Source organism: Vipera ursinii (genome assembly GCF_947247035.1).
Source record: "Vipera ursinii genome assembly, chromosome: 6".
Taxonomy (NCBI): domain Eukaryota; kingdom Metazoa; phylum Chordata; class Lepidosauria; order Squamata; family Viperidae; genus Vipera; species Vipera ursinii.
In genome coordinates this window covers 11,779,837-11,804,312 of record NC_139515.1, presented here as the reverse complement: position 1 = coordinate 11,804,312, position 24,476 = coordinate 11,779,837, and the positions used below count along the sequence as shown (strand labels likewise).

General features: G+C 38.5%; 1 protein-coding gene across 1 annotated transcript in view; it reads right to left on the bottom strand.

Annotated features, from left to right (window-relative positions):
* Positions 1-205: 205 nt before the first annotated feature.
* Positions 206-24,476, bottom strand: part of PHF21B (PHD finger protein 21B) — a gene marked incomplete at both ends in the record, with an annotated part of 202,938 nt that continues 178,667 nt past the window's right edge. Inside the window, 6 exons of the mRNA XM_083366542.1 lie at positions 206-433; positions 8,780-8,883; positions 10,909-10,984; positions 13,277-13,435; positions 16,603-16,625; positions 18,886-18,940. Coding sequence (XP_083222668.1) covers positions 206-433; positions 8,780-8,883; positions 10,909-10,984; positions 13,277-13,435; positions 16,603-16,625; positions 18,886-18,940 — 645 coding nt within the window. The remainder of the gene's footprint in view (positions 434-8,779; positions 8,884-10,908; positions 10,985-13,276; positions 13,436-16,602; positions 16,626-18,885; positions 18,941-24,476) is intronic.

Sequence of the window (24,476 nt, the reverse complement as noted above, 5' to 3'; positions counted from 1 at the left end):
CCCCACACACTTTTTTAGGGCACGGAAGAAGACCAATGTCATTTTCTTGTTTTCCCAGGTTTTTAGTTTTCTGGATGCATCTTTTCTCTCCTTATGCCTGCATGCACTTAAAAGTGTTCTTGTGGGTTGGATTGGTTCTCTTCTGAAGAAGTGTGTGTGTGTGTGGGGGGGGAACGCACCGATGGAGGGGGGGGCAAAGCCCCTGTCAGTTGTTGGCCTGTGTCGAGTGCAAGGGTTGGGGAGCAGCAGCAGCCGAGGCAGAAGATGGTTTTGTCCAGGGGACAGTCAGCAGGGAGGAGGTGGTGGTTGTTGTCATGGTAACCTGAAGCATCTGCTCATTCTGAATCAGTCTAATGAGAGTTTTGAGGTGTTCCAGCGACGATTGAACCCCTTTTTGCTGGGCCAACAGGCTGTTTTTGAGCTCTAGGCATTTCTGTCAAATTAGAAATGGAAAGACAGAGTAAGAAATCATCCCAAAGAAATAATCAAAACATCCCTCAGCAAATGGACTTCATGGAGGACCTGCAACCAAGTTAGTTGCCCTGTGACAGCCTTATGGCCAGAATGTCAGTCAGGGCACTTAAAAACAGACTCTCTCTCCCCCCCCCCCACTTTCCTATTTCTTCTCGGTCTACATGGCTTAATACAGAGATTCTTGACTGATTTCCTCAGGAAAGAAAGACAAGATAGAAATTGCACAAATAAATAAATGAGCACAGCCCACTCTAGTCATTATTTGAATGGGAGAACTGCCAGGATTCCAAAAATGGAAAGTCAAAAATCAAGTGTGTTATTTTTATTATTTTTATTAAAGACATTCCTATTGCTCTTGGAGGCTCACATGGAATATATACACCGAAAAAAAATCAAAATGTCCGTGAAGGTGATATATAAAACAAACACAAACTAACATGTAACCAACAAACCTGCATAAAAATAAAGCAATAAAATGGAGAAAGAAAAGTTTGTGCTACTTGTACACTCAAAGGACACCTCTCGGGAAATTTTAAACGTTTCAGCCATTTGAGGAGATCAGCAAGGAGAGGAGGGGGCAACCTGTCTACCAAAAATAGTTCCACAGCACTGGACCACCAAAGAAAAGCATCACATTCTCACTTCAGCCACCACCAGCCTCCAAAATGTGGGATTTGCAGCAATTTATTATTCCAGTTATTCTAATACTAGTTGGAGTAGATGGTTCTGTAGGTATCTTGGGTGCCTGGTTATAAAAAGCCTTATTGGGCAAAATCAGTATTTAAATTATACCTGGAAACTGATCTGCAACTAATGTAGAGTCCACAAAACCAGTATTATATGCTTCCAGTGCCAGGAGCTGAAAAGCACATGGGTTGTATTTTGGACAACTTAAATTTTTGAGTGGTCTTTAAAGGCAGCCTCAAGTAGTTCATGCTACCATAGTCTAACAAGGTGGCAATGAGGGCACGGATGATTGTAGCCAGGTCCTACCACATCAGGTAAGATCACAACTGAATCACCAGTGGAAACTTGCCATAGGTCCAACTTCCACCTGCTGTTCAAGCAGGAGTCACAAGTGCAAAAGGTCTCAAACTTGCCCTTTGATTGGTAGGGCATATTTGCCAAGGAACAACTCTAGTGGTGATAGAGAACTCTGATGCAACTCTGACTGAGTAGAGTTCAATTTCAATATATTCTCTCCCATCTAGAGTCAGGTTTCAATACCACAGAAGAACTTTGAAGCAGGTCCCCTCAAAGCCCAGAATTCAATGTATAACTAAATATCATCAGCACACCAATGATGCTCCTCACCAAATGCTTCAAATGACCTTTCCTAACAGCTTCATAAAGATGTTAAGAACCCTGCAGTGCCCCACACATTGCGGTAAACCGGGCTGTCTTCTCTCCCCCCACCACAACAGACTAAAGTCGTACATTGAAGAAGAAGCAGAGCTACGATAAAATATTGTTTTCTATCCTCAATACCAGCAGGGTGTCCAATAAGATACCATGGCTGGTGATAGCAAATGTGGCTGAGGGATCCAGTAAGATCAGGAGGGGGTCATATGCCATCCAGGGTTTAACCCAGATCTTCCAAGAGAATAACCAGTATAGTCTCCAATCCACATCTGGATCTGATAAGGTCCAAATATTCTGCTGCTTGTATGATGCTGAGAAGTTGATCATCTTTTACCACATCAACAAACCTTCCCTACAAAGAGAAGCTGGAGACCAGGCAGTAGTTTCCACGATCCTTCAGAAGAGGGTGAACCACAGACTCTTTTCAAACTGCAAGTAATTCCCCCTCCCACAATTTGACACTTGGCACTGACAATTTCACCGGTCACTATTCCACCTGTTTACCACACTAGCCAGAATTGGCAGGAGTCCAAACATTAAGTGGCAGAAGATAGTGAGGACACCACCATCCACTTCTGGAGATCACAGGCCAAAAGGAGTTCCAGATAAGAGCTTAGGACAATGCCCTGATCAACTGTCCATGAAGAGAGGCAAGATTATAACAAATCTAAGCAGCTCCGTTCACAGAGTTGTCTCAAGAGAGATGGGTGACATACAAATTTAATAAATAAATAAATCTGGTCACCAGGAGCAAGCAGAAGATTACAAGATTATCTCAGCCCCAGCAATGAGTTTCTAACCCTAAACAAGGCCACTGAACAATTGTCTTCCAATATAATATAGAGAAGAAGCAGCAAGAATGCTTCGTCTCCCTTATCACTATGGTGACATGTTCAGTCAGGTTTATTTTTCACTTTCTTTATCTAGCACTCCAGGCATCATTTCTGGTACTTTTATCTTCCCGAGAACCTCCTTAGATTGACCATCAAAGGGAGGCCACTCAGGGGAAGGAATGTCCACTGCCCAGTTCACCTCCTGGTCCAGTTACTCAGCAGAGATCAAACAAAACTGCCCACCAGAGAACTGAGATATTCCACAAGTGTCTCCATCCATGATGATCCAGGGGCACTAACCCATCTTCTCTGTCTTCCCATTCTGACTCCCACCAACCAATTCTCTTGAACCTTCAAGTCCAAAGTCAAGCCCATATCCCCAAGAAAGAGCAAGCCTTGTTAGAATAGCAGAATAGCAGAGTTGGAAGGGATCTTGAGATCTTCCAGTCCAACCCCCCACCCCAACACACACACACACTTAGGCAGGAAAGTCTATACCATTTCAGACAAATGGTTGTGCAATCTCTTCTTTAAAACCTCCATTCTTGGAGCACTCAGAACTTCTGGAGGCACTGGTTAGACTCAAAGTCTTTACTCCAGAAGACCACTCTCTCCACTTAATCACCAGCAGGTCCGAAATGGTGGGTCATCAATAGCAACAGTATCCAAGCTAACAACCAGGATCCATCATCACTCAACAGCCATCCCCAAAGCAGCAGAGATAAGTGCACCCAGAATCAGAAGAACTGTGCTGCAGACTCAAAAATCTCAGTTCCCAGGGAAGACCCATGTAAGCCCAACCCGTGCCATTGGAGAGGGACCTGCAGCTGGCCAACGTCCAAACCCAAACTGCAAACTACCACCTTCCTCCCTCCAAAAAATTCTACCATACATCCATTATCTGACACCCCCTAAGACATAATAACAAATCCCTACAAAATAAAATTAAAAAACCCAGCAAAACCAACACATTAAGGACAGCTAAAACACCAAAGCCACCTTGGAAGTTAAGTTACTACACATTTCCCCAAAAATAAGACTCAGTCTTTTTTTTTTTTTTTGCTTCCAAAAGAGGTAGCAGGTCTTATTTTTGATTGGGGGGGGTGTATTTTCCGTCACGTCCGGAACTGAGAGCGCTGTGCCCAGTTGGCCCACTTCTTCTGTGGCTGAAGGAGCAGCTTCATTCTGCAGCTGAGAATGGAGCTCCAGCTTGCATTTCACAGCCAGAGGCCTTTCCGGAAGGCCGCTGCAACCGAGAACTGAGTTATGGATCCATGAAATGCAGGGCTGGGGATGCCGGAGAAGAAGTGGGCCAGCAAGGAGAGGCCTGGCTGCAAGGTAAGTGGGTGCGGGGCATGTGGGGCAGCTCCACACCCCCACCCCTGCCCTAGATTTTTAGACGTGCACCTTGCCCCAAAGCTAGGGCTTATTTTGGGGGTAGGGCTTATATTAGCCCCCCCCTTAAAAAAATCAAGCTAGGGCTTATATTCAGGGTAGGTCTTACTTTTGAGGAAACACGGCAGGAGCCTTACTTCACTCAAACAAGATTCCGACTTAAAACTTTTGAGCTTTTGTGTATTTTCACTTGCTAGCATCCAGATGTTAAGGTAAAGGTAAAGGTTCCCTTGCACATGTGTGCTAGTTGTTTCCGACTCTAGGGGCCGGTGCTCATCTCCGTTTCAAAACCGAAGAGCCAGCGCTTGTCCGAGGACGTCTCCATGGTCATGTGGCCGGCATGACTAGATGCCAAAGGCGCACGGAACGCTGTTACCTTCCCACCATAGTGGTCCCTATTTTTCTACTTGCATTTTTACGTGCTTTTGAACTGCTAGGTTGGCAGAAGCTGGGACGAATAACAGGCGCTCACTCTGTTATGCGGCACTTGGGATTCGACCTGCCAAACTGCCGACCTTCTGATCAACAGGCTCAGCGTCCTAACCCACTGAGCCATCGCGTCCCTATCCAGATGTTAGCATTATTAATAATACCTCTCCAAATGCATTCTGAAAAAAAGAGTATCTTCTCATCCACTCCCCAGATAATGGGGAGAATTGGGGGGTGGGGAGTGTGTTACCATATTTTTCAATGCAGCTTTCCAAAGCAATTTGTACAGTAGTGGCCAAAATTGTGGAAACCTTTTGGGAAAAGTAGTAGAAATGCCGCCTTTGGTTACGTTTCCACCAATTTTTCTTCTGATTTCTTTATAACTGTAGCCTTGTTCACTTAATAATACTATTTTACATCGCTTTCTGGGCGACCAGTACCATTACTTTAATTTTATTACGTTTTACAAGCTCACTAAATGAAAGAACACAAAAAAACCCAACCAACTTGACAGCGATCACATAACACACTGACAAATGTCCTCCTCTCAGCTTCAATACATGACGTCAATAACTGAATCCTGTGATTTGATTGGCTCATTGCCAAAACAAAATGACACCTAATTGGGTCTCTAAACACTCATGCTCATTGGCTACCATCAGATGAAGGAAAGCTACCTGATATCAATCTAAGCAAGTTGTGCTTCCTTTTTCTCGTTATTTGGCTATAACTTTTCATAGAATACAGGACAGATAATTGAACAAACTATGTTGCATTACATTCTTGATTAAATTATTTTTCCATTGGCTCAGTGGGTTAGGACGCTGAGCTTGCCGATCAGAAGGTTGGCAGTTTGGCGGGTCGAATCCCGAGTGCCGCATAACAGAGTGAGCGCCTGTTACTCGTCCCAGCTTCTGCCAACCTAGCAGTTCGAAAGGACGCAAAAATGCAAGTAGAAAAATAGGGACCACTACGGTGGGAAGGTAACAGCGTTCCATGCGCCTTTGGCGTCTAGTCATGCCGGCCACATGACCACGGAGACATCCTCGGACAAACGCTGGCTCTTCAGCTTTGAAATGGAGATGAGCACTGGCCTGTAGAGTCGGAAACGACTAGCATGTATGTGCGGGGGAACCTTTACCTTTACCTTATATAATTTTATGGTACTATTCCAAAAAAAAGTGGTTTTACTAGCCATCAAACCTCAAAAATACACTTTTCCCAAAAGGTTTCCACAATTTTGGCCACTACTGTAATGGTAGCTTGCTCACAGGCAAGAAAATGTAAAAAGTCACAAAATCCAGTCATTTTGACTCGGACATGGCTGCTTTGAAGGGAGAGGTGTGACATTCAAGCCAATATACTTCTCAGAGCAACGTTCAAGAGTTTTGCAGTCCCTAATACCTCTGTTTTAGGCACAAATTCCTTTGCAAATTCCTTTGCAATGCATATTGCAAAGTTCTTGCAATAAACCTGGACAGCAGTGCTGAGATTGAACTATTCTCTGGCAGCCTTTGAGTTGAATGTTCTGCCCAGACAGAAAATAGATGGATTCCTTATCCACATTTTTTAATCAACAAAAAGTGCTCATTACGTTCCTGTTGCTCACATGCCGAGTCTTTATGCACATCAAAGTGATCTTAGTAAATACAGTAGGTGGCATTTTCACAGAGAATTACATATTTAAGGCTTGCTTGGGTAACATCTGAACTAAGGGAATAATTTCTGTTGCTGCAAAGAATAAGAAATTATCCCTATTCCACTAATTTTAAGCTCACAAGAGAATATTTCTGAAAGGATTTTAATAACCGAAGCAGAGGAGAAAGATGTGCATTAAGGATTTTTTTTATTTTTTATTTTTTTTTTAATTCCATTTATATCCGTCCATTTCACTTGCAAAAAGAAATAGCTCACCATCAGTAAAAACAAGCATCTCCACTATGTGAATTAAATTCTGTTTTAAAGAGAATATTTTTGTAAAACAGGCATAAATAATAATAATAATAATAATAATAATAATAATAATAATAATAATAATAATAATAATAATAATAATAATAATAAAAATACTTGCACAATTGCAAATATGGGTAAAAAAGCTGCCAAATGTCTTTCAATAATTTCGATTTCATTTTAATATAAATATTAACATGAAATGTTGTACCCCAAGATTTTTCTAACACAAAGTGCAGGAGTCATAAGCTCCTCTGCATTTCTCACCTGTCAATCACCTTCTAATTTAATTCCTCATTGTTTTAAGATCTCGTTTCTCAATCAATTCATTCTGTTTTCAAAAAAGTGCTCAGGAAATCAGACGCATAGCATTTTTAATTGCTTTGATGAGTTTCATACCCTACGCCAAACTCTGTTTCTGCAATCACCAAAGTTCCCATCTGAACAAATATGCTGCTCTCCAAATTTCTAATTTTACTCTCTCATTTAGACGACATCGTGCATGTTACAAAGCTATGCAATTCCCACTGATTTCTAATAGAATGTCTTCTGGAATGGGCATAGTTTTCAGCTTCAAAGGATACATTTATTTAAGCAGCATTGGGGGGGGGGAAACAAAATAGAGATGGTGGCTGTTACCATGTGATTGAAGCGCCAGCCCTTTTTATATCTGTAGCATGGGGTGTGATTTCAGTCACATTAAGTGTGGCCATTGCTTTTTGACTTTTTGGACACAACTATCACGGTGGCTCAGTGGGTTAGGACGCTGAGCTTGTCGATCAGAAGGTCGGCAGTTTGGCGGGTCAAATCCCGAGTGCCGCGTAACAGAGTGAGCGCCTGTTACTCGTCCCAGCTTCTGCCAACCTAGCAGTTCGAAAGCACGTAAAAATGCAAGTAGAAAAATAGGGACCACTACGGTGGGAAGGTAACAGCGTTCCATGCGCCTTTGGCGTCTAGTCATGCCGGCCACATGACCACGGAGACGTCCTCGGACAAGTGCTGGCTTCAGCTTTGAAACGGAGATGAGCACCGGCCCCTAGAGTCGGAAACGACTAGCACACATGTGCGGGGGAACCTTTACCTTTACCTTTTTATCACACTTCTGGTCTGCTAGTTTGAGCCCACACAAGGCTTCCTCCTCATTGTGATGAGGAAGAAGGCATGAAAAAAGAAGGGACATTTTTTTCATTTTTGGTGGATGTGTGATAAAGAAATATTGGAGTAGGATTCATAGTTTAATGCAGAAAATTCTTGAAGTGAATATAAAGATTAAACCAGAAACTTTCCTTCTGGATCTAATGGAAAAAGACTTGGGGGGGAAATTGGAACTCTGATTTTATGTATGTTGAAGGCACCAAGGCTGCTCTAGGCACAAAAAAAGGAAGGATGTTTTGATTCCAACCACGGACGGATGGCTACAAAAGCTGATGGAGTTAGCAGAGATGGCTAAACTGACTGTTTTGATAAAAGAAAAGAATATAAGTACTTTTCTTTCTACTTAGATACTGCTTCTGGACTTTGTGCTTGAGGTGGAAAAAAATGCTACTTTAATTTTGAGTTTTATTGATTAGACTGATTTGTTGATATAGAAATGGCTAGTTTGTACTACTATAGAAATGCAAAAAGTTGAGGTTCGATGTTAATGCCTTATTTTAGTGCAACAGACGGAGTTGGAAGTCAATGCCTTTTTTTCCTCCCCCTCCTCCCTTTTTTCCACACTTCTCTTTTTCACTTTCCCCTACCTTTGTTCCCTATTATTTGCTTAAAATTGTAAGAAGTCAGTGGTGGAAATGAAATACCTAATGACATAATGCAGACATGTCAAACACAAGGCCCAGGGGCCAGATCTGGCCCGCAAAGTGGTTTTATGCGGCCCGTGAAGCCATCCTGTAAACAGTGAAGGAACGGCCGCCACTGCCTTGGCCCTGGCCCAGAGACCCTCCTTCTGCCAGAGACCCTCAGATTTGTCCCACTCCTGCCCAGGCCCCCATAGGCACCCTTGATGCGAATGATGTAGAGCTGGCCATGCCCACCCAGTAGGCCATATGCACTCTAGCCACGCCCACCCAGTAGGCCACGCCCACCCAGGCCACACCCACCCGGCCCCCTGAGGGCAACCACAATGCTGATGCGGCCCTCAATGAAATTGAGTTTGACACCCCTGACATAATGGAACTTAAAGGACAATTAACTATAGTGTCTTGCAAAGTCTTGTTTTCTTGAAATTGCTATTGGCTACCCTCTTCTAGCTTGCCTGACATTTAGAGAAACCTTCACATTTGTCTCTTTGTCTCCTGCGGGCCTTGGGATAAGAAACAAGCTAGGAATTATACCTTCATTGCATTATTAAGAAAGCATTCTTTTTCCTCCAGCTGTCTGTGTTCTCCTCTTAATTCACTGCTCCTCTTTAATAGCCTTCTCTTCTCTTCTTCTTTGACTGAGAAAGACACAAGCAAAAGCAGAAGGAGTGAAGATAATGACACTTTGTGCCAAACAGTGCAGTTAATCAAACGCATCTGGTCCTTGGGGCAGCACCTATGGGTGATGCAGAAGAGATAATGGCCTTTCCCACTTCAACATGATCTTTCTTGACTCAAGTCAAGCCCATTTCACATGGCTTGCCAGCTTTTCCTGCCTGACATAGTCTTTCTGACATAGTTTTTGGGTATTGGCCAAATGGGCTAGCCAGCCAAGATTGGAGTAGCCCCATCCTCCAAAGTTGTCCTGGAGAAAGATGGGTGTTGTTCTGGAGGAGGGGTGAGGCTGGAGTTCTCCCCAATGAGAAATGGTTCTATCACAGGTAAGGAAGCTCAGCTAATTACTATATGGTGCCAATCTGCTCAACTTTTCAATATGGCTGGAAGCCCTGTCAACACTGTTCTAAATCCAGTGGTCCCTTTGCATTGTGGACATCATCCAAACAATATACTAATCTAGATATTTATTTATTTATTTATTTATTTATTTATTTATTTATTTATTTATCTATTTATTTATTTATTTATTTATTAAATTTTTATACCGCCCTTCTCCTGAAAGACTCAGGGCGGTGTACAGGGCAATAAATATTAAAAAACAAAGTACAAAAGTTAAAAACAATTAAATATTATACCCAATATACAATAATTAAAAACCATGTTAAAACCCCAACCCCCAACCCCATGAAACCAGGCCGGATTGCTCAAATAAGTTTTTAGATCCCGCCGGAAGGAGTGAAGGTCGAGGGCCATCCGGAGCTTGACCGACAAGCGGTTCCACAGGTCTGGCGTGCCCACAGAGAACGCCCTCCCCCTAGGGGCCACCAGTCGACATTCTTTGATCGGAGGCACCCTGAGGACGGAGGGAAGTTGACGCCGGCTGCAGGTGTTGCCGTAGGTAATCCGGACCCATGCCATGTAGGGCTTTGTAAGTCATTACCAACACCTTGAATCTCACCTGGAGGGCAACCGGCAGCCAATGCAGCTCGCGGAGCAAAGGTGTAACATGGGAGTATCGGGAGACTCCCAACACAACTCGCGAGAGTCTTAGACCCTTCAATTAACCCACAATTTTTCTCATACAATTCAGTGGCTGCATTGAGATCAACAAGAAAATACAAGGTAGTCCTCATTTACCAGTTGCAATTGGGACTGGTGACTCTGTCAGTAAGCAGCATGGTCATTAAGTGAAATATCATAGTACTAAGCCCAAAATCACAACTTTAATTCTGCTGAGATTCTTAATTACAAATCACCCACAGGCATTAAAGAGCAGCATCATGTAGCTGTGACTTGCAATTTTACTTCTGGTTTCCCCAGACTTTTTTTTAATCAGAAGCCAACTTTAAAGCTTGCAAATGAAGATCACGTGACTATGGGATGCTGCAACCATCACAAATGCGTGCCAGTTGCCAAGAGCCTAAATCACAATCATGTGACTGCAGGAATGCTGCAACAGTCCTACGTTCAAAGGCCGATCATAAATCATCATCATAATTTTGAATGGTCAATAAATGGAGCTGTTGTGAAGCGAGGACTAGATGTACTGTATAAAGTTCTGTTCTTGTGAACATAGTTGGGAAAGAGATTTCTCAATTTTAGGCCACTGACTGATTGATCTACACGTTTATAGGCTGTCACCTTTTAGGATTCTAAAGGACAACATCGAAAAAAGTCTAGGAGTGCAAAACACATGAGAATTAAGATAAAAAATAAGCAAAAATGTTTTCAAATAAATAAGTTAGGAAGACATCCGAATTCATCCATGGTCTGTTTGTCTGTCTCTCTCAAAATAGTTTTGTCTCCAGTGTAAATTGTGTTAAGAACAGCTGTTGATAAAAAGTTGTAGTCTGACAATTCCTGTTATATTTAGATGGGAACATGCCTTTGGAGAAAGCTTGCAATCCACCCCTGGGGTGACTTCAATTTTCAAGCTGCTGACATTTAAGAAACTCTATCTAATAATCAATCACTTGAGCACATACCTGTTTTATGAGTAACGTACGATTGCACCACAGCCAGAGTTCCAGACCAGGGGACATTGTCATCTTTCTTTAACACCTACGGTTTTCAGAGAATAACAGCTTTCAGCAATTCAAGGACACAGCTAGGATACAACATTTGTGAGCACCTCATCATCTCCTCCCCCCAGTTTCCTTAATCAAAACTTGATCATGTCAGAAATACCCAACAGTTACCCAAAACCGGTTCACTGGTTTGCAAAATAAGAATTCATGGGAGATCATATAGAAAAATGTAAAAACTCCCTTTTCCTCTTTTATTATAGAGAATAGGAAAATATCCTCCATTTTATTCATCTAGCAAATATATCCTCTGAACCACTCAAACTGGTTGCCAACCACCATATTTCCAATGCCCGGACTGCATAAAGACATTTAGCATGTCTGTTGACAAAGAAATATCTTTTGCCTTTTCTTAAGAGAAAATTTGCTTCATGCACCACTCTCACCCTGATCCTGCTAAAATGAAAAAAAAAAATCTGGAAATGATAACCTCTCCTCAGATATCCGTGTGAGAAGCAGAGAGCATAAAAAAATAGTTGGAATTTCTCGTGCTAATTATAGTTCCTACAGGTAGTCCCCGAGTTATGTCATGTGACCGACCCAATTTTATGACCTTTTGTAGCAGTTGTTAAGCGAACGGCACAGTTGTTACGAGAACCAATGGCTCACTATGGGTGTGATTTTGCCAAAAAATGGAAGTAATGCTGGTTGTTGGCAAAACTGTCGTAAAACATAGTCATGCAACTGCAGGATGTTGCAAATAGCAATAAATGCACCTCAGTTACTGAATGCCCAAAATGCAGTCATGTAACCATGGGGAGGTCAACTACTGGAACTTCAAATCTGGATCATAAGTACCCCCGAAGTAGGGCCACTGGAACTTTGAATAGTCACTAAGTGATCAGTCATAAGTCGAGTACCTATATTCTCCATGGGGAAAACTTAAAATTTCTATAATTCAAGATTGGTATTAGAGAATATTTATTATTTATTTATTTAGTAAATTTATGCAGTCCCTCATTTCACTCATTTCATATGTTTATTGAATTTAATATAATATATGTAATATTCCTACACTTTGAGATATCCCTTGTCTTAAAATTGGTGAGGGATTCACAATTATATCTTTTAAGTACCTGCTAAAGGTATTTAAGACCCAAGATTTCTCTGCAGGAATACTGGGTTTTTTTAATTATTTTTTTCAATTTTTAAACTCGAATATATCATTTTTTAAGTTTTGTTCTATTTTCTGTACTTTAAAATAATCTACCAATATATTAAATAAACCAATAAATGAGGGAGATTATTTTTTTTTCACTGCTATGATTGTGGCAAGTATTTTGCAGGTCTGTCTTGATTTATTTATTATATTTAGGAACTGCCCATCTCTTGACAGAGAGTGACCTTATTATTTAATAATCATATCTGAAATGGCCATGGGACGAACTGTCTAGAAAATCAAGATGGTGGATGTAATGATGTAATTGAAATGTCTTTTTTATATGCATTTGAAAAGGATTTTGAAAGGTGCCAGGCTATGTAAATTGTTATATTAAAGATGTTTTTCTTTTTTTTACAGAAGATCAATCTAGAATTTCTTGGAGGAAGAAATATTATCAGCTTTTCTCTCAAATACTACTTTTTTAAAAAAATCTGTATGATAATAATTTTAAAATAAATAAATCCTAAAAATAGAATCCAATTTCTGAAAAGAAAAAGCAGGAGTACTGCAAATTATTTATGCTCATCTGTAGAAAAGATAATAGTGATTATTTATATTGCATAACAGTTGATAGAATGAACAAGATATGGAAAATATTTTGCAAATTAAAGTGTGTAAAACGCTTTAAATCTTCATTGGTTCTAAGTCAGGGGTCTCCAACCTTGGCAACTTTAAGACTAATGGACTTCAACTCCTAGAAAGCTGGCTGAGGAATTCTGGGAGTTGAAGTCCACATGTCTTAAAGTTACTAAGGTTGGAGGCCCCTGTTCTAAGTGGAAACACCCTATTTTGAGGCAGACTTTGTTGTTTCGAGGAAGAAGTAGCTGTTTTTTGGCATTTTCTGATCATATCGGCAGTCTCATGGCTACACAGCCCTGTTTTCAACTCCAAGTACTGTGTGGAGATATGAAACTTCATCTTCTTCCCCAGCTGATTAGGAATCTTACGATAGGAACATGACTAGCGAGGTCATAATTTACCCTCAAATGAGAAAGCAAGCTTTTGTGGAAAAGATGAATATCTCATTCAACTCTATCTGACCAAAATTAAATAGAGTTCACCTCTCAGAGGTTTTTTGTTTAGTACCTGCAGGGCCAAGTAGCTCACCTTTTCTTGGCACTTGGGACAGACCCATACTCCTTTAGGAACAGTCTTCAAGGGAGGATCCAAGCAGCTGAGGTGATAGGCCCTGGAGCATGTTCCACAAGGTTGTAAGTTGGCACCATGCTTGCATGCTGAACAGTATTCCTCATGGCTAACCTCATTCTGAAAGATAGCAAGAATAAAATTGAAGTAGTTTACTAAAGAAGCATCAGCAGACCATTATATCCCTCAACATTTCTCCAGTACAAGCTTTCCTCCAAAGACCACATCAAAGATCATCACTTTGTCTTGCAACTATATATGAATGTCTTGAGACAGGTGTTCATCATTCTGAGGAAACAGGAAGTGAAAGCAACTTCACTGAAAGTTCCCAGTAACATAGCTGCTTTAATGGTTCAAAGAAATGTGCTTTATTCATGTCAACGTTCTCTGCAAATGCCTGTTCTCCTCAGATGTTTTAATCAAGGAAGCTTCCTTTAATCAAGGAAGAAATCTGGTGGTCCTAATTTACCCAACGAAAATGCTAATTTAGTACAAAACAGCTGGGAAAGAGGGAAAATACACACTTGGAATTCTGATAAAATTAATTAAAAATAGAATTGGCTCTGTTGCATTGTCCTAATACATATAGAGCACAATATTAATCATCTATCTCAAAAAGAGAATGTTAAAGGCTTTTCTTTTTTAAAAAAGAAAAAAAAGATAAGTCATGTATCTTTGCTTCTCAGGTTGATAAAGGAAAAGAAAAACCACCTCAGGAAGGAAAGGTTACAGCATTTTAGTTTGACTGAAGATTTTATTTATTTATTTACTGGATTTTTTCAAGGCTGCCTGACTCTGAAGAGATACTGGGCAATTGCAGTATTTCAAATATACACTTTAATAACACAGTCAAAAGCCTAAGTGCCCAAATTAAGCAGGACAAGATGTAAAGCTCGCAAGCAACATAAAATTGGTCAGAATCTTGTATATGCATAAAGATAATGGACTGTGTTGATCTTTCTTTCTCCTAATAGTCATCCAGGGAAAAGAACTGAAGCTTCAAAGGCAATCAAATTGAATTAAACTCCTATTTCATGTGTACACTACAACAAAATATCAGAGGAAAAGAGTAATTGTAAGGCCGAGAATAGCAAATGTATTCTTATTTATCTTTTGCAAGCCACTAAGGGAGCTTTTGGAGATGTGGTGTATAAATGCTGAAAAAATAACCCCAGTATCTGAAAATAGTGTGTCAAATTTAATTGCTTTGCTAATCTACTGGCAATGTTAATTACTATTAGGAGAATTAAAAGTCTATTAACTTTTGAACTCATATATTTTGCAGCTATTATTAATTTGGCTTTTGGCTTTTACAGAAAGATAAAAAATAATGTTTCATTATAGAAAATATTTCATGAATTTACTGTTTTGTTTTGGATTTGTGCAAGTTGTGATTCATACTAAAACCATCAGTTACATGGAACATCTAAGTAAGACTGAATAAAACCAGTTCTGTCTTCCTGAAAGGGTAAACACAACCTCTTACAATCCAACTTCAGACGTTGCCCTTAACCACCTACATTGGAGTAGTGACTAGATTCTGGCAAATCCAAGATCTGTAACAAGATCTGTAACAAATTTTGACAACTTTAAGATGTATGAAATTCAACTACCAAAATTCCCCAACCAATATGGCTGATTGGGGAATCCTGTGATTTGAAGTTCGAACATCTTAAAGTTGCCAAGGTTGAAAAATTCTGCACTATAAGGTAACAACAAAGCCAAGAGAGACAGAATATTTGTCTTTTATTTTATTCTACACTTAAGGAATAATGAAACAATTATGCCAATATTTTCACTCATTCCATGAGTGACTGAAGCACAATCCTATGTACATATCCATCATAAATATTCATTCCTCACAACAGGAATAATAGTTCCAGCTACTATTTTTAATCAACATTTAAATATCTACAAAGATGTCTATTCCTTTCTCATCTTTAGAAAACATTTCAGCAAACACATATAAATGTGGTTTAGTTTTTCACTGTTTTTATATAACTTGCAATACTTCCTTTTGTTTGATCAGTCTCTTGATCAAACAAATGTCACCCATCCTCTGCTTAATTTATTCTCAGATATGTTTTACAGGTAGTTCTTGTTTAGCAACTTCCTGGTTTATCAGCAATTTGCAATTACAATTGTGATGAAAAAGTAATCCTCAAATTTATTACCTTCATAGATCTACAAAGCAAAGGAAAGCTGAATCAAATCATAAGCACAGTGGGTGTTTCACTTACAAACTGCTTTGCTTAACAACCAAGTTGCCTGCTCCAATTGTAGTCACTAAGCAAGGACTACCTGTACTTGCATTCTGTGATGTAGTTATCAGATTTAGCAACCAATCTTCAACTCTATATTCATCTCAAACATTCTATAATTCATTCAATTTCTTTAAATCACCAATGCACGTTAAACTTTCTTTCTCGCATTCATAGACTTCTAAATGACCTGCTGAGGAGCAAAAAAAAAAAGTGTTCTGCACACCCCCTCCCTGGCATTAATCTGCACTACACTTAACAAACATTGGTCATTGTTACTTTGCATGCTGTTTCAGTCACTATTCTACCAAGCCTGGGCACATTCAATATTCCAAACTTGTAAGCTTTGCGTTCACTCTTGTTAAGGGAACTGTGATAGCATTCTTTCAATCATCAAGCATAGAAACCATCCTCACGTACTTACTGAGCAAGTTACCCAGCCATAAACAAATCACTTTTTCAGGCCAGACTGAGAAGATAGAAAAACTCTTCGGAAGAAGCCAGTGCAAACCATTCCTCCACAGTCACTAAAACAACGAAACCCCTAATGGATATGCCTGTCGGAGCCATCAGGAGCTGAACTTGAACTGGGAAAGTTAAGCTAAACTAAAAGATAAAAAAGGGCCCTTCAGAAGATTATATCACCCATTTTCTTTCTTAAAAACTCAGGGATAAAATTTCTTACTTTTAACTGAGGATGAACGGACGCTAAAATGAATCTCACGGTCATAGCACCCACTAATGACAAGGAAAAATCCTGCAGCTTTTGGGGTGGGTGGATGGAATTTGGAGGAAAAGCAGGAACGGAAGGAGGGATCCAATTCAACATAGCCCCTGGTCCTGCCAATTTTATGAAGCTTTTCCCAACTTAGGATGCTGCGAAAAGCCCAGGTGACTCTTGAGTCAATGGAAGGCATGGATCATGGCAGTCAGGAAGAGTATGCTGCAGGAGCCACATATAAATTACTCTTTGCAGGAAAACATGCTATGATTGAAACAAGTCTGTAGTAACGGACAAAAACATACCTTCCAACACGGCTCCTCATTGGCTGGCATGGTGAGGAAGGGCAAACACAGGTTAGTAGAAGTGAGGTTAGATTCACAGCTTAGTGGTGGCAGCTAAATGATGATCCAAATGTTATCGGTTACATTTGCATGGTTACAAAGATATTTACCATCAACTGCTTCTTCTTTGATTTTCATTTTTCCATATATAATGGTGTTTTTCACCTTAGCAACTTTTAAGATATGTGGACTTCCGACTTCCAGAATTCCCCAGTCAGCATGAAAAACATGAAGTACAATCTCCATATGTTCCCCATTTTTGTATGATTCCTTTGGAACCATGGCAATTATACTCAGTGACCATCCATAAAAATAACAGGTACAGGTTGATCAGCTAGGACTATGAAAGATACCAATAGCACCTAGACTTATATACCGCTTCATAGTGCTTTACAGCCCGCTCTAAGTGGTTTACAGAGTCAGGATATTGGATGGAAGGCTGAGTCAACCTTGTCAGAATCGAACTGCTGGCAGTTGGCAGAATTAGTCTGCAAGACTGCACTCTAACCACTGCGCCACCAAGATTAGAGATCAATGTCTCTTCCCAAAAAGCTTAGTAGAAGAAATGAGAAATGTGGCAATATATAAAATAAGATATATAAAAACTCCTGAAATACAACAAGAAAAAGCATCCCATCCTGGAAGCATTTGTCCATGTTAGGCACAAGATTAGTTCCACTTGAATAATGCCATAGTCAAAGTTACATCTTTAATGAACTGAAGGTAACAGCAGAACCAATTTAATAGTACATAGTCAATAATAAAAAAACTACTAAGGAAGTGACAGAAATATTACAATATATTTCATGTTCTAAAATGTAGAAAAAAATATTCTTTTAAATATGTTTGATTCCTAATTCATACAGCGAATTATTATTTCCTACTAATGAACTTAAAAAAAAATCCATTACACAACAACACTCTCTTAAAAGCATTTCCTAAAGCTGTATCTTTAGAACTCAGGTCTTATCTGAATTAATGAATATGTGCATTTTATCTGTGATGCAGTTTTGAATACAGGCTTTAGCAACTGCCTCATTTAGCAAGAGTTCGAAGTTATGATAGTGATGAAAAAAAAATAACTTCGTGACCAATCCTTGCATTTAGGACTTTTACAGGTTCATAAGCAAAATTGAAGGGAAATTGTAAGCACAGCTATGGGTTTACCTAGAGACCTCTTTGCTTAATGACCAAGTTGATATTTATTTATTTATTTATTTTATTGCATTTATATACCGCCCTTTCCCTGAGGACTCAGGGCGGTTTACAGGGAGTTAAAAATCAACCATACAAAAGTTAAAACCCAATTTAAAAAATATTAAATCAACCCTGTACTATTAAAAACCCCAATTAAAATGAGTGTCTCCTCAGCCTGGGCCCGAGAGCTCGAAGAGCCAGGTCTTCAGGCCCCGGCGGAATGATCGGAGGTCGGGAGCAGTCCTCAGCTCCACCGGCAGCTGGTTCCAGAGGGCAGGCGCCCCCACTGAGAAGGCCCTATCCCTGGGTGTCACCCGCCGGCAATCTCTTACCGGCGGGACCCTGAGCAGACCCTCCCTGTGGGAGCGCACTGGGCGAAGGGCATTTGATGCCGGCAGCAGGTGTTCCCTCAAATACCCCGGACCCAGGCCATGTAGGGCTTTATAGGTGATAACCAGCACCTTGAATTTCACCCGGAGGGCAACCGGATAGTCTCAATTGTGATCACTAAACAAGGACTACCTGTGCTAGGGTTCTGTTTTCTTTCTAAATTTTAGGGGTTGTCTTTTTTCTCCTCTTGCTAAAAAAATTATAATTTTCTACTAAAAGCAAAACTATTTTCAAAGATTACAGTTTCCAGTACAATTGCAATACAGCTGGTATTACTTAATGGTACGATGTCTATTATACAAACATCATAACAAGAAATCATAATACTTATCCAAACAAAGCAAAAACTACCAGTTTTTGGGAAAAAACCCTCTCCATCTTTAAGATTACTAACTTTTGCTATAATATAAATTTTCACATTTAGGGATCAAGTGTCTGATATACAGCAACCCAGTTATATTCCCAAGTAAAATTTCAGTAACAAGCACTTCAAATATATTTTTTCTTGTTCCAAATCTGTAGTTTCTGCAAGATTTCAGTCTTTCTGAAATGTAATGGCACATGGGTTACAAGCAGAAGAGACTAGAATTTACCACGAACTATTTTATTCATGCGTGTGAAGTGCTGATCTTCCATTCAATAACTTGAAGAGCTTACCTCTTGAGGAGAGGAAAAAAGGGTTGTTCAAATAATTTGATGCAAGGCGTTTCCGCTGAAAAAGAAGAAAAAGTCCACATATTTAATGAATGGAAGCTCTTGCACCAATTTCTGAAAAATCCAAGTAGAGTTTCCTTCTAAACACGTTAACCCAAAACTTAAATGCACAGTACATTATCATGTATACGTTTGTGAAAAAGCATGAAAGTTTGTGATGTATTGCATTCATTTTAACTTTAGTCAATTAGTTTGAATCAACATGTGAGGAATATTCCTTTGTTGTGGTCATGCAGTGACAGTAACTGGGTCAAATTTCTTTTGGCGATGGCTCGTGGCCCCTCAGGAGACTTATTCTCCTTGAGATACGGAGATGCTGTAGGAACTTTAGTTCAGTTGACAGTATCATCCACAGGATGGAAATTGGTGAAGAGACAAGATTTGGTGCATATACAAAAGGGGTGAGACCAGTATCACGGCCCCATGTTTGCCATCTTGCCCATTCCAGCACTTCCCCACAGATACTTTGATAGAAAACATCTCCAGATTTTGGACACATTTGAGGTACCTTGGTTCAAAACTCTTGCTCTATAGTGCATCATTTCGCCCAGTTATCATGACAATGAGAGTTTTAGTGTAAATTCCTGTATTGTTTTTATCCCAATTAAAAACATTACTTCCCTTTCAATAAAATGTATATATATATATATATATATATATATATAAATGTCCTTTTTGTTTTATTAGTTGACAAATTTAGCCTGACTTTAAATTTATTCATGGCCTAATTGCCTGTGTTCTAATTGCAGGAACTGAAATGAAATCTGATGAATCTAAAAGCATGAATTTCGTACATTTACTTCAGTTGGTTTCCTGTTTTAGGAATGACTTCATTGTATAAATCTTTTAAATAATGTAGTCCTTTCATTTCCTGATAGTGGGTACTGTGTAATTTTACCTTCATCCTAAAAGGGATGATGAAATAAAAGGGCTAAAGGGTGATGGGGGTGTAGAAGCCCATCTTTCCTAAATGTTGAAATTTTGAAGAAATAGATTTTGAATATGTTTCAGGTTTTTATGAACATTATTGGGGAAAAATGAAATGCCCTAATTTTTGCTACTGGCATACTTCTAGATTCTATGTTTAATCAAAGTGTTAATTCTTTTGACTTTATCAAGCCAAAATACTGTAGATCATAGCAAGAGTTTATGTTTTCAATTTCAAAGTCTTCTTCAATAGTATTATAATAGAGTCTTTTAATTTATTCTTGCTTTTTTCTATTATTTGTTTTTTATTTATTTTTCAAATTTTTGATGCCCATCTTGTCGTTTGGAAACTCTGTATATACATTTACTAATCATTTCTTGACATTCTTTTTCAGACATTCAGTGTTTGTTTGGAAGAGATATAGGAACTGAAGAAGTGGAGACATTTTTACTGCTTTCATTTACTTACAGCAGTGGCCAAAATTGTGGAAATCTTTTGAGAAAAGTGTACATTAGAAATGGCAACTTTGGTTAAGTTTCCACCAATTTTTCTTCTAATTTCTTTATAACTGTAGCCTTGCTCACTTAACAATGCTATTTTACATCAATTTCTGGGCAACCAGTCAACTCTTTGCACCATTACTTTAATTTTATTATGTTTTACAATTTCTTTATAACTGTAGCCTTGTTCACTTAATAATACTATTTTACATCGCTTTCTGGGCGACCAGTACTATTACTTTAATTTTATTACGTTTTACAAGCTCACTAAATGAAAGAACACAAAAAAACCCAACCAACTTGACAGTGATCACATAACACACTGACAAATGTCCTCCTCTCAGCTTCAATACATGACGTCAATAACTGAATCCTGTGATCTGATTGGCTCATTGCCAAAACAAAATGACACCTAATTGGCTCTCTAAACATTCATGCTCATTGACTACCATCAGATGAAGGAAAGCTACCTGATATCAATCTAAGCAAATTGTGCTTCCTTTTTCTCATTATTTGGCTATAACTTTTTATAGAATACAGTACAGATAATTGAACAAACTATGTTGCATTACATTCTTGATTAAATTATTTTTCCATTGATATATAATTTTATGGTACTACTCAAAAAAAAAGTGGTGTTGTTAGCCATCAAACCTCAAAAATACACTTTTCCCAGAAGGTTTCCACAATTTTGGCCACTACTGCAAGTGAGTAATTAATGAATGCTTTATGTTCAGTTGAAATAATTTGCCATTTTGCGCAGGTCTCTGTGAATGGGTGTTGGATCACTGATACTAATAGTCTGGTCCAGTAACTTCCTCCAATTACAGAGCAAGAACAGGAAAAAAGCCATTTCAAATTAAGCAATTAGCTATTAAGCATTGCCTACGAGATCAGTTGTAAGTTAAATGGCCGCAAAATGCCTGAAATGTATTTCTTAAGTGTTGCCCAGAAAGAAATCAATCAAAGATACTAACTAAGTAACTTGCAAACAGCTAACAAGTTTAATTAAAGCCCCTTCTGGTAGCAAACAGCATTTCCTCATAAAGACCGAAATCCTTTTATAAATATCTCTCCTGGGGGGCGGGGGGGGGGACATTTCCTGGTTTGCATTAAATTAGTCAAAAAAATAACCGATCGGGACATTTTTATTCTTCTGTTGTTAAACACACTTAAAATAGTTGCAAACTAAACTCTGTTTTCTCGGATAGATATCAGGACATCCATAATTTAGAAACTAATGATATGATTTAGAAGCCAGTGATAGAATGCTACACAAAGCAAAGCTTCTTAGCAAAGAACGTTTAATAAAGAAATCTAACCCTGAACATTGTCTGCAATTTTAGACATAAAAAGTCATTCAGAGATAAAGAACAATTCAAAACAACTTTCTTCCCACTTCTTAACACTTTTCCTTTTGTGTCAATTTTGCTACTGCTGAGATAGGTTTCCTGAACTGGAGGTGTTTTAAGTTAAAAGAGTGGAATAAGCAAATAAGTTTCTTTCCACATTTAAATGTCATCAATTCTTTCTCCAGTGTGGTACCAGACCTGCGAGCAGAGAATATAGAAATCATGCATTTCCAAATTTCTTACTTTTTTCCCCCGAAAAACAATACCGTCCCCGTTTCCACATACCTAAGCAGCAGCTGCCACAATATTCTCATGAAGACCAGCTGGTGTTAAACTTAGATCTCGATCAGCAGTATAAAACCAAAACCAGAACATAAACTCAGTGATGCTTGCAACGCTTTTGATTAAAAAAAAAACAAATTTGGACCATCAATCAGAAGTATTATAATGGTCCAGTCCACAAGCCAGATTTAAGATTCACTGAATTTTTATTATTATTATTATTTGGCTCTGAAAAATTCGAAATTTTGCAGGGAGCTGGACCAGGGGAGAAAAGAGTTCCTACAAAGTGACAATCCTGACTAGAGTCAATGTTTAGAGTCAAAAATTACCAGGAAAAATAAAACCGTCTTCAACATGTTTGCAGTCACTGGTGGGATTAGAGCTCTGGGAGACAATTGTGATTGATACCTTTGAAAGGAGACTAAAAGATAAAGGTAAAGGTTCCCCCGCACATGCGTGCTACTCGTTTCCAACTCTAGGGGCCGGTGCTCATCCCTGTTTAAAAGCCGAAGAGCCAGCGCTTGTCCGAGGACGTCTCCGTGGTCATGTGGCCGGCATGACTAGACACCAAAGGCGCACGGAACGCTGTTACCTTCCCACCGTAGTGGTCCCTATTTTTCTACTTGCATTTTTACGTGCTTTCGAACTGCTAGGTTGGCAGAAGCTGGGACGAGTAACAGGCGCTCACTCTGTTACGCGGCACTTGGGATTCGACCTGCCAAACTGCCGACCTTCTGATCGACAAGCTCAGCGTCCTAACCCACTGAGCCACCGCGTCCGTTTGAAAGGAGACTAAGGTCACTTAATTCTTTTTTCTAATTACTTTCGGAAATTGCTTGTTAACTTGTTTTTTAGCTATTAGGAACCTTTGGATTGACCATTCTGAAAACACCAGGTGAGTTTCTTTCAATCCTTCATGAAAGCAGCTTTTAAACACAGGTTTAAAGACTTTTTCTTATGGAATAAATTTCAAAAGGATGATTAAAATGTTGTGTCTACAAAATTATAAATGGACTAAGGGACCAGATAAATTTGAAATAAGATTTCTGGAATTAATCATATGAATTCTTCCTGTGGGAAAATTCTTTATTATTATTATTATTATTAAAAAAATGATAGGAAGGAACTTTGAAGGTTGGACACTAGAGGGAAATGGAAGAAATTAAAGATTATAGGAGAAGAGCACATACATTGGACTTACTAACATAGAATGGAGCAAAATATTTTAACGTGCAATGCACTGAAAAGTATTTTTAAACAATGCATCCTGAAATTAATTTTAAGAGTATCTGCCTCTATGGATAGACTGTGCTTAAAAGTTGTTATGGAAGAGGAACAGGTTTTACAGGACAAAACTGAGACTAATCTGAAAATGGATTTAAAAATGACAAGCTGCAAGAATGATACAGAAAAAGAAGCTAGGCTGGACTTATACAAGAAACCAGCTAATATTTCAATAATTAAAAGGGATATACTCATATCAAATCAAAAGAGTGGCATGGATAATTTTCTTAGGTTGGATTTACAAAAGAGTTTTTTTTAAGTTTTGAAGAATTTTGTCGGGGGGAAAAGAAAAAAATGAAAAGAAATCAAGTTTTGAATATTATTTTAAGGGACTAAAGATCAAGATAATTAAAAGTAAGAGGAAGGAATTTAAAGCTGTTTATTTGATCAGGTTTAAAATAAATAATGTTGTTATCTCTAGTAATCCTTAATGGATTTTTGCTAATCAGGACTGAAATGACAAGGTTCTTAAGAATTTAGAAATCTGAGGTGATGTTACTAAAATTGTTTATACTTGCTGTGATGAAATAGGAAGTGATACACACACACACACACACTCATTATATGTACACTATAGAATTAATCACATTCTATATATAAAGTATATGTATATATAGATATAAAGTATATCTTTATATATTCTTTAATATATCCTTATTTTTTCTTTATGTGTTTTCTTTTCTAAGCTTTCTATATTTTATTTTTATTTTTATTTTGTTTGTATTAGTTTTTTTATTGTAGCAGTAAACCTTGTATCTGATTGGCCACAATGCTAGATTACTTAGTATTTTAAAAAAATTCTTACTACTTTCTTATTCATTTCATTAATATATATTTTCTTTAATAAATCCTTTATTTTTATTTTCTGTTTTCTTTTTTTTCTAAGCCTTCTATATTTTCTTTTTAATTTTTTTTGTTTGTATTTTTTTTAATTAAAAATTAAAAAAATTTTTTAATTAAAGCAGTAAACCTTGTCTCTGGTGGGCCACAATGCTAGATTACTTAGTATTTTTTTTAAAAAAAATACTAACTCTTATTCATTTCATTCATAATTTTATCATCTTTTTGTCACTTTCTCAATTGATGTTAATATTACGTCTTAAAGGATTAACCCGATACATGATTTTCTTTATATTTGTTCCCATTCCTGTAAGAATAGTGTATTCTTTATCCTAAATTGATGTTAAT